We start from the raw sequence: 20,000 nt of genomic DNA on the forward strand, positions 1-20,000 counted from the left end.
TCCCAGAATGCTTCTCTCCCTCCTCTGTGCGCACATTTAGGAGAGGGAGTGAGTAGGCTTGTGCTTCCCAGAATGCTTCTCTCCCTCCTCTGTGCGCACATTTAGGAGAGGGACTGAGTCAGCAGCCGACAGCCCGCAGACGCCTCACAAGTCCTCAACTGGCAACTTCATAAAATAGTAGCTGCAAAAAACACCAGTCTCAACGTCAACAGTGATGAGGCGACCCCGGGATGCTGGCCTTCTAGGCAGAGTTGCACAGAAAAAGCCATATCTCAGACTGGCCAATAAAAATAAAAGATTAAGATGAGCAAAAAAACACAGACACTGAACAGAGGAACTCTGCCTAGAAGGCCAGCATCCTAGAGTCGGTACTATTTAAATGAAGCTGCCAGTTGAGGACTTGTGAGGCGTCTGTTTCTCAAACTGGACACTCTTAATGTACTTGTCCTCTTGCTCAGTTGTGCACCGGGGCCTCCCTCTCCTCTTTCTATTCTGGTTAGGGACAGTTTGCGCTGTTCTGTGAAGGGAGTAGTACACAGCCTTGTACGAGATCTTCAGTTTCTTGGCAATTTGCAGGTGCATTTATACAGAGACTTGATTACACACAGGTGGATTGTATTTATCATCATTAGTCATTTAGGTCAACATTGGATCATTCAGAGATCCTCACTGAACTTCTGGAGAGAGTTTGCTGCACTGAGAGTAAAGGGGCTGAATAATTTTGCATGCCCAATTTTTCAGTTTTTGATTTGTTAAAAAAGTTTGAAATATCCAATAAATGTCGTTCCACTTCATGATTGTGTCCCACTTGTTGTTGATTCTTCACAAAAAAATACAGTTTTATATCTTTATGTTTGAAGCCTGAAATGTGGCAAAAGGTCGCAAAGTTCAAGGGGGCCGAATACTTTCGCAAGGCACTGTAACTACTGTCTATACTGTCTATACACACCATCCTATAAAACTACTGTCTATACTGTCTATACTCACCATCCTATATAACTACTGTCTATACTGTCTATACACACCATCCTATAAAACTACTGTCTATACTGTCTATACTCACCATCCTATATAACTACTGTCTATACTGTCTATACACACCATCCTATAAAACTACTGTCTATACTGTCTATACTCACCATCCTATATAACTACTGTCTACTCACCATCCTATTATAACTACTGTCTATACTGTCAATACATACCATCCTATATAACTACTGTCTATACACACCATCCTATATAACTACTGTCTATACTGTCTATACACACCATCCTATATAACTACTGTCTATACTGTCTATACTCACCATCCTATATAACTACTGTCTATACTGTCTATACACACCATCCTATATAACTACTGTCTATACACACCATCCTATATAACTACTGTCTATACACACCATCCTATATAACTACTGTCTATACTGTCTATACACACCATCCTATATAACTACTGTCTATACACACCATCCTATATAACTACTGTCTATACTGTCTATACACACCATCCTATATAACTACTGTCTATACTGTCTATACACACCATCCTATATAACTACTGTCTATACTGTCTATACACACCATCCTATATAACTACTGTCTATACACACCATCCTATATAACTACTGTCTATACTGTCTATACACACCATCCTATATAACTACTGTCTATACACACCATCCTGTATAACTACTGTCTATACTGTCTATACACACCATCCTATATAACTACTGTCTATACTGTCTATACACACCATCCTATATAACTACTGTCTATACTGTCTATACACACCATCCTATATAACTACTGTCTATACTGTCTATACACACCATCCTATATAACTACTGTCTATACACACCATCCTGTAAAACTACTGTCCATGCTGTCTATACACACCATCCTATATAACTACTGTCTATACTGTCTATACACACCATCCTATATAACTACTGTCTATACTGTCTATACACACCATCCTGTAAAACTACTGTCTATACACACCATCCTATATAACTACTGTCTATACACACCATCCTATATAACTAGTGTCTATACACACCATCCTATATAACTAGTGTCTATACACACCATCCTATATAACTAGTGTCTATACACACCATCCTATATAACTACTGTCTATACACACCATCCTATATAACTACTGTCTATGCTGTCTATACACACCATCCTATATAACTACTGTCTATACACACCATCCTATATAACTACTGTCTATGCTGTCTATACACACCATCCTATATAACTACTGTCAGGGGGTAGTATGTCTCACTGTAGAATAGCATCTATTTATGAGGTTTTATGTCACATTGTGAGTGTGGATTTAAGCCTGAGGAGAACTCACCAAAACAAAGTTTATTGGGACATTGCACTAAACAGTGTGAATAATTAAATATGTAGAGGATTATAAACACGTACAGTGTGCATTATAAATGCATCTCAATTCTTAGTGGGAAAAATGGGTTTGACAAGTCTGTTTTGTTCCGTAAAACCTTTTTTTTTAAAGCGCCCCTGGTTTTTGACTTTGAAATGTCAGTTGTAGATTCTGATGTTGTCATGACAGTCATGGGACATGTTTTGATGTGGATGGAAATGGATTACAGCAGGTAGACTGACAGTCCTCCTGTAGACTACACCGCTACTGTACTCCTGTAGGCTACATCACTACTGTCCTCCTGTAGGCTACATCACTACTGTCCTCCTGTAGGCTACATCGCTACTGTCCTCCTGTAGGCTACATCGCTACTGTCCTCCTGTAGGCTACACCGCTACTGTACTCCTGTAGGCTACATCACTACTGTCCTCCTGTAGGCTACATCGCTGCCGTCCTCCTGTAGACTGTCAGACTGACAGTCCTCCTGTAGACTACACCGCTGCTGTCCTCCTGTAGGCTACATCGCTGCCGTCCTCCTGTAGACTGTCAGACTGACAGTCCTCCTGTAGACTACACCGCTGCCGTCCTCCTGTAGGCTACATCACTACTGTCCTCCTGTAGACTACACCGCTGCCGTCCTCCTGTAGGCTACATCGCTACTGTCCACCTGTAGACTACATCGCTGCCGTCCTCCTGTAGGCTACATCGCTACCCTCCTCCTGTAGACTACATCGCTACTGTCCTCCTGTAGGCTACACCACCTCTGTCCTCCTGTAGGCTACACCACCTCTGTCCTCCTGTAGACTACACCACTGCTGTCCTCCTGTAGGCTACACCACCTCCGTCCTCCTGTAGACTACACCACCTCTGTCCTCCTGTAGACTACACCACCTCTGTCCTCCTGTAGACTACACCACCTCTGTCCTCCTGTAGACTACACCACCTCTGTCCTCCTGTAGACTACATCGCTACTGTCCTCCTGTAGGCTACACCACCTCTGTCCTCCTGTAGGCTACACCACCTCTGTCCTCCTGTAGGCTACACCACCTCTGTCCTCCTGTAGGCTACACCACCTCTGTCCTCCTGTAGACTACACCACTGCTGTCCTCCTGTAGGCTACACCACCTCCGTCCTCCTGTAGACTACACCACCTCTGTCCTCCTGTAGACTACACCACCTCTGTCCTCCTGTAGACTACACCACCTCTGTCCTCCTGTAGACTACACCACCTCTGTCCTCCTGTAGACTACACCGCTACTGTCCTCCTGTAGGCTACACCACCTCTGTCCTCCTGTAGGCTACACCACCTCTGTCCTCCTGTAGGCTACACCACCTCTGTCCTCCTGTAGGCTACACCACCTCTGTCCTCCTGTAGGCTACACCACCTCTGTCCTCCTGTAGGCTACACCACCTCTGTCCTCCTGTAGACTACACCGCTGCTGTCCTCCTGTAGGCTACATCACTACTGTCCTCCTGTAGACTACACGCTACTGTCCTCCTGTAGGCTACACCACCTCTGTCCTCCTGTAGGCTACACCACCTCTGTCCTCCTGTAGACTACACCACCTCTGTCCTCCTGTAGACTACACCGCTGCTGTCCTCCTGTAGGCTACACCGCCTCTGTCCTCCTGTAGACTACACCACCTGCCATCCTCCTGTAGACTGTCAGACTGACAGTCCTCCTGTAGACTACACCGCTGCCGTCCTCCTGTAGACTACACCACCTCTGTCCTCCTGTAGACTACACCACCTCTGTCCTCCTGTAGACTACACCACCTCTGTCCTCCTGTAGACTACACCACCTCTGTCCTCCTGTAGACTACACCACCTCTGTCCTCCTGTAGACTACACCACCTCTGTCCTCCTGTAGACTACATCGCTACTGTCCTCCTGTAGGCTACATCACTACTGTCCTCCTGTAGACTACACCACCTCTGTCCTCCTGTAGACTACACCACCTCTGTCCTCCTGTAGACTACACCACCTCTGTCCTCCTGTAGACTACACCACCTCTGTCCTCCTGTAGGCTACACCACCTCTGTCCTCCTGTAGACTACACCGCTGCTGTCCTCCTGTAGGCTACATCACTACTGTCCTCCTGTAGACTACATCGCTACTGTCCTCCTGTAGGCTACACCACCTCCGTCCTCCTGTAGGCTACACCACCTCTGTCCTCCTGTAGACTACACCACCTCTGTCCTCCTGTAGACTACACCACCTCTGTCCTCCTGTAGACTACACGCTGCCTGTCCTCCGGTAGGCTACACCGCCTCCGTCCTCCTATAGGCTATACCGCTGCCGTCCTCCTATAGGCTATACCACTGCTGTCCTCCTGTAGGCTATACCCCTGCCGTCCTCCTATAGGCTATACCGCTGCTGTCCTCCTGTAGACTACACCACTGCCGTCCTCCTGTAGGCTACACCACCTCTGTCCTCCTGTAGACTACACCACCTCTGTCCTTCTGTAGACCATCATAGTGGTCTCTGATTGGTGGTCATCATTTGGTGTGTTATCATAGTGGTCTCTGATTGGTGGTCATCATTTGGTGTGTCATCATAGTGGTCTCTGATTGGTGGTCATCATTTGGTGTGTCATCATAGTGGTCTCTGATTGGTGGTCATCATTTGGTGTGTCATCATAGTGGTCTCTGATTGGTGGTCAGACCCGCTCAGGTGGAACAAACTTAAACTTGCACCTTTGTTCAATGCTGAATTGAATTTCATTAAGCTACATGCTAAATTAATGTCTGGTTAGCATCTGTCCACACACTAGGCTAGTTACGGCTACATGCTAAATTAATGTCTGGTTAGCATCTGCCCAGTGGTCACTAGGCTAGTTACATTTGGTGTGCTAAATTAATGTCTGGATTAGCATCTGCCCACACACTAGGCTGGAACAAACTACATGCTAAATTAATGTCTGGTTAGCATCTGCCCAACACTAGGCTAGTTACGGCTACATGCTAAATTAATGTCTGGTTAGCATCTGCCCACACACTAGGCTAGGTACGGCTACATACTAAATTAATGTCTGGTTAGCATCTGCCCACACACTAGGCTAGTTACGGCTACATGCTAAATTCATGTCTGGTTAGCATTTGCCCACACACTAGGCTAGTTACGGCTACATGCTAAATTAATGTCTGGTTAGCATCTGCCCACACACTAGGCTAGGTACGGCTACATGCTAAATTAATGTCTGGTTAGCATCTGTCCACAGTTTGTCCCCAAGCTACAGCAACACACTAATATCCAGGGAATCTATTGTATCAGTGGATTAAGACTTCAGCGGGTGACTGAATGGTCATTTCATTAAGTCTAATTCTCTGTGAGTCTCTGTGAGTTTTTGATTAGCAGCATCACATCAAGGCTTAACAAGGTTCCACTAGGTCTCAAGCCAGAGCTAGCCCTTAACATGCCCATCAAATGGTCTCTGCTGGCTTTGTGGTCTAGTCTGGTCTGTTGTGGTCTGGTCTGTTGTGGTCTGGTCTGTTGTGGTCTGGTCTGTTGTGTTGTGGTATAGTCTGTTGTGGTCTAGTCTGTTGTGGTCTAGTCTGGTCTGTTGTGGTCTGGTCTGTTGTGTTGGGGTCTAGTCTGGTCTGTCGTGGTCTGGTCTGTTGTGGTCTAGTGTGTTGTGGTCTAGTCTGGTCTGTTGTGTTGGGGTCTGGCCTGGTCTGTTGTGGTCTGTTGTGTTGGGGTCTGGCCTGGTCTGTTATGGTCTGGTCTGTTGTGGTCTAGTTTGGTCTTTTGTGGTCTAGTCTGTCGTGGTCTAGTCTGGTCTGTTGTGGTCTGGTCTGTTGTGTTGGGGTCTGGCCTGGTCTGTTGTGGTCTAGTCTGTTGTGGTCTGGTCTGTTGTGGTCTAGTCTGCTGTGGTCTAGTCTGGTCTGTTGTGTTGGGGTCTGGCCTGGTCTGTTATGGTCTGGTCGGTTGTGGTCTGGTCTGTTGTGTTGGGGTCTGGCCTGGTCTGTTATGGTCTGGTCTGTTGTGTTGGGGTCTGGCCTGGTCTGTTATGGTCTGGTCTGTTGTGGTCTGGTCTGTTGTGTTGGGGTCTGGCCTGGTCTGTTATGGTCTGGTCTGTTGTGGTCTGGTCTGTTGTGTTGGGGTCTGGCCTGGCCTGGTGGTCTGGTCTGTTATGGTCTGGTCTGTTGTGGTCTGGTCTGTTATGGTCTGGTCTGTTATGGTCTGGTCTGTTGTGTTGGGGTCTGGCCTGGTCTGTTATGGTCTGGTCTGTTGTGTTGTGGTCTGGCCTGGTCTGTTATGGTCTGGTCTGTTGTGGTCTGGTCTGTTGTGTTGGGGTCTGGCCTGGTCTGTTATGGTCTGGTCTGTTGTGGTCTGGTCTGTTGTGGTCTGGTCTGTTGTGGTCTGTGGTCTGGCCTGGTCTGTTATGGTCTGGTCTGTTGTGGTCTGGTCTGTTGTGTTGGGGTCTGGCCTGGTCTGTTATGGTCTGGTCTGTTGTGTTGGGGTCTGGCCTGGTCTGTTATGGTCTGGTCTGTTGTGTTGGGGTCTGGCCTGGTCTGTTATGGTCTGTTGTGTTGTGGTCTGGCCTGGTCTGTTATGGTCTGGTCTGTTGTAGTCTGGTCTGTTGTGTTGGGGTCTGGCCTGGTCTGTTATGGTCTGGTCTGTTTTGTTGGGGCCTGGCCTGGTCTGTTATGGTCTGGTCTGTTGTGTTGGGGTCTGGCCTGGTTTGTTATTTTTATTTATTTATTTTATTTCACCTTTATTTAACCAGGTAGGCTAGTTGAGAACACCTTTATTTAACCAGGTAGGCTAGTTGAGAACACCTTTATTTAACCAGGTAGGCCAGTTGAGAACACCTTTATTTAACCAGGTAGGCTAGTTGAGAACACCTTTATTTAACCAGGTAGGCCAGTTGAGAACACCTTTATTTAACCAGGTAGGCTAGTTGAGAACACCTTTATTTAACCAGGTAGGCCAGTTGAGAACACCTTTATTTAACCAGGTAGGCTAGTTGAGAACACCTTTATTTAACCAGGTAGGCCAGTTGAGAACACCTTTATTTAACCAGGTAGGCCTAGTCTGGTCTAGTTGTAATCTGGACTGGTCTGTTGTGTTGTGTTGTCATCTAGTCTGGTCTCTTGTAGTTGACCTGAGGAGTAGTGGAGGAGGACTCAGAGGAGAATGAAAGTCGACCTGAGGAGTAGTGGAGGAGGACTCAGAGCAGAATGAAAGTCGACCTGAGGAGTAGAGGAGGAGGAATCAGAGCAGAATGAAAGTCGACCTGAGGAGTAGTGGAGGAGGAATCAGAGCAGAATGAAAGTTGACCTGAGGAGTAGTGGAGGAGGAATCAGAGCAGAATGAAAGTCGACCTGAGGAGTAGTGGAGGAGGAATCAGAGCAGAATGAAAGTCGACCTGAGGAGTAGTGGAGGAGGACTCAGAGGAGAATGAAAGTCGACCTGAGGAGTAGTCGAGGAGGACTCGGAGCAGAATGAAAGTCGACCTGAGGAGTAGTGGAGGAGGACTCAGAGGAGAATGAAAGTCGACCTGAGGAGTAGTGGAGGAGGAATCGGAGCAGAATGAAAGTCGACCTGAGGAGTAGTGGAGGAGGAATCAGAGCAGAATGAAAGTCGACCTGAGGAGTAGTGGAGGAGGAATCGGAGCAGAATGAAAGTCGACCTGAGGAGTAGTGGAGGAGGACTCAGAGGAGAATGAAAGTCGACCTGAGGAGTAGTGGAGGAGGACTCAGAGGAGAATGAAACACACCTGTTGACGTCTTTAAGAGACGCGGAGGTTTGATGCTGCCTCAGTCAGCACGGTACACAGCTGCAGGGTGAACGGGGGTTGGCAACATGCGTTCTGCTTCCAGAATATTCAGATATTCACAACTCATTGGGAATGGAGGGTTAATATCATATTTACATTACATCAGTTATCACTCATTAACAGCACCTTGCCTACACAGCTACACTCTCTCTGGACAGCATGGAAACGCACTGTAATGTAGACAATTATGGGATGTATGTCTGTTGACTCTATTTGAACTATGCACATCATTTCAATTCATTTTAGAGTATTTTTGCATTTTGAAAAGCCTGAAAAAAATGTTGAATTATAATCCTGCTCTCTGTAGCTATAATGGCGTCTTCCTCGTGTGTTTATCTACGTGTAATGTCTAATTGTACACTTTATGAACAGACAGGAAATATAACATTACTGAATATATTGCCCCTCCCATTCTCACAGGGACACCTTGACTTTACAATGTGGTCTGTTATCACACAGTCTTGCCAGTCATTGGTGAAGTCTTATTTGAATAATGAGTATTTTAATCATTCACCTGGGTTTGGGCCATTTTCCTGTTTGATGATTTGAGGTTTTCTGAGCACGCCTGGTTGAAACTCACACCTTTTTAATGATGTTCTGCTTTTTCTTAGTTCGCAAGAACTCTGCCCCCTGGTGCAAACTTGCAGACAGACTTCTATTGTAGCCTACATGCTAAAAATACTGCATATGGTTAGACTTTTCTGTTCCTTTGCTGGCTCAGCCATTGTGTTGGATCCCATGACTGTGTCACAAATAGTGCCCTACTTTTGATTAGAACCTCATGGGCCCTAATCAAAAGTAGTGCACTAAGTAGGGAATATGATGTAATTTGTGACAAAGCCTATCGCTCAAAGCCCTCCTACTGCTGGGAGAGAGAACTCATTTAGTAGATTGGGAGTTTGATTGAGCCAACACCAGAATCATGCTAATTGGGTCTGCTGTTGCTCATAAACACTCTCAAGTTATTCTGGGAGGCACCCACGGGGAAACCTGTTTGTGAACCCGTACTTTTTAACAGGATGTGTAAAGTCGTGTGTGAATTAAGTTATTCGACAAGTTCCGTAATTTTAACATATGAAATTGACTTGCCTGCTGCTATCTATTGAGCCACGCAGAGCCGCTTAGCCTGCCAGTTTCACCGGCTCCCAGTGTTGAGTCAACTAGGAACTGAGAAACTGTAAATGTACACCGTCTGGTTCATTAAGATCTTATTGATGTATTGATCAGGTCACTTGGGGACAACAATAATGTATTTTCCATTTAGTATAACTACTGGTAGTTACTGACAGCTTCTGGACACACATGCTTTTTTCGGTCACTTTACCACAACTGTTGATGTAATACGGGTTTATTAAATACATTGGATTGATTGACTGAATTATTGATTAGTATTTTAATAATAATGTTTTTAATGTATTTCTTCATTCTCCTCCAGGGTGTCCTACTCTGTGCACGTCTCTGACGACTACCCAGGTAAGGACCGCGCCATGTCTTCACTGACATGACTTCTCTCTCCGTGTGTCTCTACTGTAATATCTTGCAAGCCATCATCTACTACTTTAGTCTAATGACCCCTCTGACCTCAGGCCTAGCGTGATTCACGTTCGCAGACTGCCAATGAGGTCATGGCCATAACGGCGTAGATTCTGAAACCATATAGATTCTTTCTCCGCTAAGTGTGACTGTCAGCGAGCCCCATATTCTTATTCAGTCAATGAGACATTATGTCATATTATGTCATATTATGAGACATTATGTCATATTATGAGACATTATCTCACATTATGTCATATATCTCACATGATGTCATTTATCTCATATTATGTCATATCTCACATTATGTCATATATCTCACATTATATCATATATCTCACATTATGTCACCGTGATATGAGGAGAAGGCTGCTTTGGGATGTGTCACGCAATGGAACGTAATATCCATGAAAGATGAATTACTTACAACTGTCTGAGTTGAAAGGTCAACTACGGGTAGTGGGTCTAGTCAGTGGAACTGTCTGGGTTGAAAGGTCAACTACGGGTAGTGGGTCTAGTCAGTGGAACTGTCTGGGTTGAAAGGTCAACTACGGGTAGTGGGTCTAGTCAGTGGAACTGTCTGGGTTGAAAGGTCAACTACGGGTAGTGGGTCTAGTCAGTGGAACTGTCTGGGTTGAAAGGTCAACTACGGGTAGTGGGTCTAGTCAGTGGAACTGTCTGGGTTGAAAGGTCAACTACGGGTAGTGGGTCTAGTCAGTGGAACTGTCTGGGTTGAAAGGTCAACTACGGGTAGTGGGTCTAGTCAGTGGAACTGTCTGGGTTGAAAGGTCAACTACGGGTAGTGGGTCTAGTCAGTGGAACTGTCTGGGTTGAAAGGTCAACTACGGGTAGTGGGTCTAGTCAGTGGAACTGTCTGGGTTGAAAGGTCAACTACGGGTAGTGGGTCTAGTCAGTGGAACTGTCTGGGTTGAAAGGTCAACTACGGGTAGTGGGTCTAGTCAGTGGAACTGTCTGGGTTGAAAGGTCAACTACGGGTAGTGGGTCTAGTCAGTGGAACTGTCTGGGTTGAAAGGTCAACTACGGGTAGTGGTTGCTCTATGCCTGGTATCGTGTGTAATGTCTGTTTATTGATTAATGTTTTTTTACTTTCTTTCTTCAACACAGACAACACATACGTGTCAAACTCTGAAAACGAGGATGAAGTTCTAGTAACCAGAGACCCGATCCCCGTCATCTTCCACAGAATCTCAACAGGTACATTTATGTCCGATCGTCCGTATTGCATTGTCAAGTACAGACTGATCTCTTTGAATCTGCATAAATACTTTGAATACAGGAACGTTTTAAATTGTTTTCTTATCGTCTTATCATCTTCAATACCCTGGTACTTGCCTACGGAGCAGCAAGGGCAACTGCCTCTCTCTACCTTCAGGCTATTCCCAAACCCAACACATTAACCTGACACCCCAGCACTCTGTTCTGACACTTCTGGTGTCTTGGCCCTGCCACGGGAAGGCAGCTATTGCTTACCACAGTCAAAGCTCTTCTCTGTCCTGGCACACCAATGGTGGAACACGTTTTCCCCTAACAGGCAAACGTCTTCCGAAAACCTCTGAAACCCAACCCCTTTAAATAAATCCCATTAAAAACCTCTGAAACCCTACCCCTTTAAATAAACCCCATTAAAACCTCTGAAACCCAACCCCTTTAAATAAACCCCATTAAAACCTCTGAAACCCAACCCCTTTAAATAAACCCCATAAAAACCTCTGAAACCCAACCTCTTTAAATAAATCCCATAAAAACCTCTGAAACCCTACCTCTTTAAATAAACCCCATTAAAACCTCTGAAACCCTACCTCTTTAAATAAACCACATAAAAACCTTTGAAACCCTACCTCTTTAAATAAATCCCATAAAAACCTCTGAAACCCAACCTCTTTAAATAAATCCCATAAAAACCTCTGAAACCCTACCTCTTTAAATAAACCCCATAAAAACCTTTGAAACCCAACCTCTTTAAATAAACCCCATAAAAACCTTTGAAACCCTACCTCTTTAAATAAATCCCATAAAAACCTCTGAAACCCAACCTCTTTAAATAAATCCCATAAAAACCTCTGAAACCCTACCTCTTTAAATAAACCCCATAAAAACCTTTGAAACCCAACCTCTTTAAATAAACCCCATAAAAACCTTTGAAACCCTACCTCTTTAAATAAACCCCATAAAAACCTCTGAAACCCAACCCCTTTAAATAAATCCCATAAATAACACTTGTCTTTTCCCACTAGCACTGACATCTCTGATAACTGTATTGCTGTGGACTTGATACAGTTGTGATGTATTGTTGTCTCACCTAGCTTTCTTCAGACGAATGCAGTAATGTAAGTGTCTCTGAATGACTACAATGTCAATAGCCACCTCCAGACATATTAACTGACAAGCTCGTAAACACAAAACTTCTAAACCTTTCTAACCAGTGTTGACCTTGTTCCCTGAGTCTTTCAGTCTGATGGGTGGCTGATGGGAGGCTGCTGTCAGATTGACCAACAGGATGTAGTAGTAGCTATATGGGCCTCCCTATGGGACCTGGTCTAAAGTAGTGCACTATATAGGGAAAAGGGCTCTGGTCTAAAGTAGTACACTATATAGGGAATAGGGCTCTGGTCTAAAGTAGTACACTTTAATAGGGAATAGGGCTCTGGTCTAAAGTAGTGCACTATATAGGGAATAGGGCTCTGGTCTAAAGTAGTGCACTATATAGGGAATAGGGCTCTGGTCTAAAGTAGTGCACTATATAGGGAATAGGGCTATGGTCTATAGTAGTGCACTATATAGGGAATAGGGACCTGGTCTAAAGTAGTGCACTATATAGGGAATAGGGACAAAACCTCAGTAAATAGTAGGAAGGCTGCCGTCTCAGCTTCATGTTAATCCTTGGTCTTTGTCTGATTTCTGATCCCAAGATCTTTCTGCCTTTCTGAAGTATAATAAGCAAGTCAATAATGCTGTAGATACATACACCTCCTGACTAGTAGTTTTATATACGTGTGTGCTGTCAACAGAGATTACGATCAACAATGACGCCAGCTGCTGCCTGTCCATCAAGACAAAACTTCAGTTAGACAAAAACCAGGTGAGCTACACCTCACTCCACTGATTAATAACACACTGTAAAGGCTCATTATAACCTGTAATAACTGTGTTATAACCTGTAATAACTGTGTTATAACCTGTAATAACTGTGTTATAACCTGTAATAACTGTTATAACCTGTAATAACTGTTATAACCTGTAATAACTGTTATAACCTGTAATAAATGTCTTATAACTGTAATAACGGTCTTATAACTGTAATAACGGTCTTATAACCTGTAATAACTGTTATAACCTGTAATAACTGTGTTACAACTGTAATAACTGTGTTACAACTGTAATAACTGTGTTATAACCTGTAATAACTGTGTTATAACCTGTAATAACTGTTATAACCTGTAATAACTGTGTTATAACCTATAATAACTGTGTTATAACCTATAATAACTGTTATAACCTGTAATAACTGTGTTATAACCTATAATAACTGTGTTATAACCTGTAATAACTGTTATAACCCATAATAACTACTGTAACCTATAATAACTGTTGTGACCTATAATAACTGTATTATAACCTATAATAACTGTATTATAACCTATAATAACTGTATTATAACCTATAATAACTGTATTATAACCTATAATAACTGTATTATAACCTATAATAACTTTTGTAACCTGTAATAGCTGTGGTAACCTATAATAACTGTGGTAACCTGTAATAACTGTGGTAACCTGTAATAACTGTTATAATCTGTAATAACTGTGTTATAACTGTAACAACTGTGTTACAACTGTAATAACTGTGTTATAACCTGCAATAACTGTTATAACCTGTAATAACTGTTATAACCTATAATAACTGTTATAACCTATAATAACTGTGTTATAACCTGTAATAACTGTTATAACCCATAATAACTGCTGTAACCTATAATAACCTATAATAACTGTATTAAAACCTATAATAACTGTTGTAACCTGTAACAACTGTTGTAACCTGTAATAACTGTGTTATAACCTATAATAACTGTTGTAACCTATAATAACTGTTGTAACCTGTAATAACTGTGTTATAACCTATAACAACTGTGGTAACCTATAATAAGTGTTGTAACCTATAATAACTTTTGTAACCTGTAATAGCTGTGGTAACCTATAATAACTGTGGTAACCTGTAATATCTGTATTATAACCTATAATAACTGTTATAACTGTTGTAACCTGTAATAACTGTGTTGTAACCTGTAATAACTGTGTTGTAATAACTGTGTTATACAGCCGTATATATTCCCCCCCAAGCAGACACATCGATGGCTCTGAACGAACTTTATTTGACTCTTTGCAAACTGGAATCCATATATCCGGAGGCTGCATTCATTGTAGCTGGGGATTTTAACAAGGCTAATCTGAAAACAAGACTCCCTAAATTTTATCAGCATATCGATTGCGCAACCAGGGCTGGAAAAACCTTGGATCATTGCTATTCCAACTTCCGCGATGCATATAAGGCCCTGCCCCGCCCTCCTTTCGGAAAAGCTGACCACGACTCCATTTTGTTGATCCCAGCCTACAGACAGAAGCTAATACAAGAAGCTCCCGCGCTGAGGTCTGTTCAACGCTGGTCCGACCAAATCCGATTCCACACTCCAAGACTGCTTCCATCACGTGGACTGGGATATGTTCCGTATTGCATCAGGCGACAACATGTGCGTTGAAGATGTCGTTCCCATAGCAACGATTAAAACATTCCCAAACCAGAAACCGTGGATTGATGGCAGCATTCGCGTGAAACTGAAAGCGCGAACCACTGCTTTTAATCAGGGCAAGGTGACTGGTAACATGACCGAATACAAACAGTGCAGCTATTCCCTCCCCAAGGCAATCAAACAAGCTAAGCGTCAGTACAGAGACAAAGTAGAATCTCAATTCAACGGCTCAGACACAAGAGGTATGTGGCAGGGTCTACAGTCAATCATGGATTGCAAAAAGAAAACCAGCACCGTCACGGACCAGGATGTCTTGCTCCCAGGCAGACTAAATAATTTTTTTGCCTGCTTTGAGGACAATACAGTGCCACTGACACTGCCCGCAACTAAAACATGCGGACTCTCCTTCACTGCAGCCGACATGAGGAAAAGATTTAAACCTGTCAACCCTCGCAAGGCTGCAGGCCCAGACGGCATCTCCAGCCGCGCCCTCAGAGCATGCGCAGACCAGCTGGCTGGTGTGTTTACGGACATATTCAATCAATCCCTATCCCAGTCTGTTGTTCCCACATGCTTCAAGAGGGCCACCATTGTTCCTGTTCCCAAGAAAGCTAAGGTAACTGAGCTAAACGACTACCGCCCCGTAGCACTCACTTCCGTCATCATGAAGTGCTTTGAGAGACTAGTCAAGGACCATATCACCTCCACCCTACCTGACACCCTAGATCCACTCCAATTTGCTTACCGCCCAAATAGGTCCACAGACGATGCAATCTCAACCACACTGCACACTGCCCTAACCCATCTGGACAAGAGGAATACCTATGTGAGAATGCTGTTCATCGACTACAGCTCGGCATTTAACACCATAGTGCCCTCCAAGCTCGTCATCAAGCTCGAGACCCTGGGTCTCGACCCCGCCCTGTGCAACTGGGTACTGGACTTCCTGACGGGCCGCCCCCAGGTGGTGAGGGTAGGCAACAACATCTCCACCCCGCTGATCCTCAACACTGGGGCCCCACAAGGGTGCGTTCTGAGCCCTCTCCTGTACTCCCTGTTCACCCACGACTGCGTGGCCACGCACGCCTCCAACTCAATCATCAAGTTTGTGGAAGACAAAACAGTGGTAGGCTTGATTACCAACAACGACGAGACGGCCTACAGGGAGGAGGTGAGGGCCCTCGGAGTGTGGTGTCAGGAAAATAACCTCACACTCAACGTCAACAAAACTAAGGAGATGATTGTGGACTTCAGGAAACAGCACAGGGAACACCCCCCTATCCACATCGATGGAACAGTAGTGGAGAGGGTAGTAAGTTTTAAGTTCCTCGGCGTACACATCACAGACAAACTGAATTGGTCCACTCACACAGACAGCATCGTGAAGAAGGCGCAGCATATAGCCGCAGCATATAGCCTCCCCTGTATATAGCCTCCACATTGACTCTGTACCGGTACCCCCTGTATATAGCCTCCACATTGACTCTGTACTGGTACCCCCTGTATATAGCCTCCACATTGACTCTGTACTGTAACACCCTGTATATAGCCTCCCATTGACTCTGTACTGTATATAGCCTCCACATTATAGCCTCCACCTGTATTGACTCTGTACTCCCCTGTATATAGCCTCCACATTGACACCCTGTATACAGCCTCCACACTGACTCTGTACCGTAACACCCTGTATATAGCCTCCACATTGACTCTGTACCGTAACACCCTGTGTATAGCCTCCACACTGACTCTGTATCGGTACCCCCTGTATATAGACTCCACATTGACTCTGTACCGGTCCCTTCTGTATATAGCCTCCACATTGACTCTGTACCGGTACCCCCTGTATATAGCCTCCACATTGACTCTGTACTGGTACCCCCTGTATATAGCCTCCACATTGACTCTGTACCATAACACCCTGTATACAGCCTCCACACTGACTCTGTACCGTAACACCCTGTATATAGCCTCCACATTGACTCTGTACCGTAACACCCTGTGTATAGCCTCCACACTGACTCTGTATCGGTACCCCCTGTATATAGACCTCCACATTGACTCTGTACCGGTCCCTTCTGTATATAGCCTCCACATTGACTCTGTACCGGTACCCCCTGTATATAGCCTCCACATTGACTCTCGTACCATAACACCCTGTACCCCACACTGACTCTGTACCCCCTGTATATAGCCTCCACATTGTACTGGTACCCCCCTGTATATAGCCTCCACATTGACTCTGTACCATAACACCCTGTATATAGCCTCCACACTGACTCTGTACCGTAACACTCTGTACTGTATATAGCCTCCACATTGACTCTGTCTCCACATTGACTCTGGTACCCCTGTACCGGTACCTGTATATAGCCTCCACATTGACTCTGGAACCGGTACCTCCTGTATATAGCCTCCACATTGACTCTGTACCGGTACCCCTGTATATAGCCTCCACATTGACTCTGTAGCCTCCTGTACCTCCATTGACTCTGGAACCGGTACTGGTACTCCCATTGACTCTGAATATAGCCTCCACATTGACTCTGTACCGGTTCCCCCCTGTATATAACCTCCACATTGCCTCTGTATCGGTACCCCCCTGTATACAGCCCCACTATTGTTATTTACTGCTTCTCCTTAATTATTTGTTTTTCTTATCTCTTACCTTTCTGGGGGTATTTTCTTAAAACTGCATCGTTGCATAAGGGCTTGTGAGTCAGCATGAGGTCTAAACTACAGGTCTACCTCCACCTGTTGTATTTGACGCATTTGATTTGATAACTGTGTTTTAAACTGTAATAACATGTAATAACTGTGTTATAACTGTAATAGCGTGTAATAACTGTTTTAAACTGTAAAAACATGTAATAACTGTGTTTTAAACTGTAATAACATGTAATAACTGTGTTATAACTGTAATAGCGTGTAATAACTGTGTTATAAACTGTAAAAACATGTAATAACTGTTTTAAACTGTAAAAACATGTAATAACTGTGTTAAACTGTAATAACTGTGTTTTAAACTGTAATAACGTGTAATAACTGTGTTATAAACTGCAAAAACATGTAATAACGGTAATAACTGTTATAAATGGTAATAACTGTGTTATAACCTGTAATAACCGCCTGTAATAACTGCGTTATAACATTTGATTTGATAACTGTGTTTTAAACTGTAATAACTGGTTATAATAACTGTTATAAAGTGTAATAACTTTTAAACTGCAATAACTGTTCTAAACTGTAGGAACTGTGTTATAAACTTTAACTGTTATAAACTCTAATATTTATTTATTTTATTTTACCTTTATTTAACCAGGCAAGTCAGTTAAGAACAAATTCTTATTTACAATGACAGCCTGGGAACAGTGGGTTAACTGCCTGTTCAGGGGCAGAACGACAGATTTGATAACTGTTATAACATGTAATAACTGTGTTCTAAACTGTAATACCTGTGTTATAAACAGTAATAATGTGTTATAACTCCCCCCCAGTGCCACTATGCCATAGAGGAGGACTCTGAGGGGGATGCTGACTCTGAGGAGTTTTACTATGGAGGTCAGGTAAGCATCAAGACACACACACACACACACACAAACACATGTTTTACTATCCTTGTGGGGACCAAACAATTGATTCCCATTCAAAATCCTATTTTCCCTAACCCTTAACCTAACCTTAACCCTAACCTTAAACCTAACCCTAATTCTAACCCTACACTGTAAACACAAAGGCATTTTTTTTCTTCTCAAATACTTCAAGTAAGTTGAACTGAAAATCAATGGAAAGTCATTATTACTTCAAGTGTTATGTGGTACTGACTCAGAACTAAACGAGAAGTCCCACCAGGCCTCCCGGGTGGCGCAGTGGTTAAGGGCGCTGTACTGCAGCGCCAGCTGACAAAGTTTATTTGTCACGTGCGCCGAATACAACAGGTGTAGTTGACCTTACAGTGAAATGCTACATACAGACACCGGTTAGTCAGGCTGATTGTGGCAGTATGTATATGTAGATATGAGATAGAGAGGCTATATACAGTAGAGAGGCTATATACAGTAGAGAGGCTATATACAGTAGAGAGGCTATATACAGTAGAGAGGCTATATACAGTAGAGAGGCTATAATAGTAGAGAGGCTATATACAGTAGAGAGGCTATATACAGTAGAGAGGCTATATACAGTAGAGAGGCTATATACAGTAGAGAGGCTACAGTAGAGAGGCGATATACAGTAGAGGGCTATATACAGTAGAGAGGCTATATACAGTAGAGAGGCTATATACAGTAGAGGCTATATACAGTAGAGAGGCTATATACAGTAGAGAGGCTATATACAGTGAGAGGCTAGACTATATACAGTAGAGAGGCTATATACCGTAGAGAGGCTATATACAGTAGAGAGGCTACATACAGTAGAGAGGCTATATACAGTAGAGAGGCTATATACAGTAGAGAGGCTATATACAGTAGAGAGGCTATATACAGTAGAGAGACTATATACAGTAGAGAGACTATATACAGTAGAGAGGCTATATACAGTAGAGAGGCTATATACAGTAGAGAGGCTATATACAGTAGAGAGGCTATATACAGTAGAGAGGCTATATACAGTAGAGAGGCTATATACAGTAGAGGGGCTATATACAGTAGAGAGGCTATATACAGTAGGGAGGCTATAAAAGTAACGAGGCTACATACAGACACCGGTTAGTCAGGCTGATTGAGGCAGTATGTATATGTAGATATGAGATAGAGAGGCTATATACAGTAGAGAGGCTATAATAGTAGAGAGGCTATAACAGTAGAGAGGCTATATACAGTAGAGGCTATATACAGTAGAGAGGCTATATACAGTAGGGAGGCTATAAAAGTAACGAGGCTACATACAGACACCGGTTAGTCAGGCTGATTGAGGCAGTATGTATATGTAGATATGAGATAGAGAGGCTATATACAGTAGAGAGGCTATATACAGTAGAGGCTATATACAGTAGGGAGGCTATAATAGTAGAGAGGCTATATACAGTAGAGAGGCTATATACAGGCTTCGGTTAGTCAGGCTGATTGAGGTAATTGACGTAATTGACTGATTGATTAATGCTACACAAACATAAATAACATTTATCTAAACTAATCCAATTGTATGCACCCATTACTGAAATGGTTGTTCCAGTTTTAAATGGTTTAGGTAGTCTCCTCACACGGTTCCTAACTCTGGCTGAAATGGTTGTTCCAGTTTTAAATGGTTTAGGTAGTCTCCTCACACGGTTCCTAACTCTGGCTGTCAGTATGAATGCAGGTTGCAGGTGAATGAAATGTCCAGCTGTTGTATATCCCCAACTCTGGCTTGATTCCAATAGGAATTACACATCACTTTGCCAACCGGCGTAATGTGACTTGCAGGTAGGGTTGCAAAATGTAGGTACATTTTCCAGGTTTTCCCAGAAATTCCAGTTGGAAGATTCCTGGAAGTCCATCAATCAGAATCTTTTGAAAATCTGGGAATTTTGGGAAACT

The 20,000-nt window shown here is 43.6% G+C and overlaps 1 protein-coding gene across 3 annotated transcripts in view; it reads left to right on the forward strand.

Moving 5' to 3' along the window:
- parp8 (poly (ADP-ribose) polymerase family, member 8) overlaps nucleotides 1–20,000 on the forward strand; it is a 93,863-nt gene that overhangs the window by 20,942 nt on the left and 52,921 nt on the right. For all 3 annotated transcript variants that reach the window (XM_042320224.1, XM_042320225.1, XM_042320226.1), the window contains exons 3-6: nucleotides 9,616–9,653; nucleotides 10,839–10,928; nucleotides 12,743–12,813; nucleotides 17,979–18,047. In XM_042320224.1, coding sequence (XP_042176158.1) covers nucleotides 9,616–9,653; nucleotides 10,839–10,928; nucleotides 12,743–12,813; nucleotides 17,979–18,047 — 268 coding nt within the window. The remainder of the gene's footprint in view (nucleotides 1–9,615; nucleotides 9,654–10,838; nucleotides 10,929–12,742; nucleotides 12,814–17,978; nucleotides 18,048–20,000) is intronic.

The sequence above is a fragment of the Oncorhynchus tshawytscha genome, linkage group LG04 (assembly GCF_018296145.1).
Source record: "Oncorhynchus tshawytscha isolate Ot180627B linkage group LG04, Otsh_v2.0, whole genome shotgun sequence".
In the NCBI taxonomy this organism is placed as follows: domain Eukaryota; kingdom Metazoa; phylum Chordata; class Actinopteri; order Salmoniformes; family Salmonidae; genus Oncorhynchus; species Oncorhynchus tshawytscha.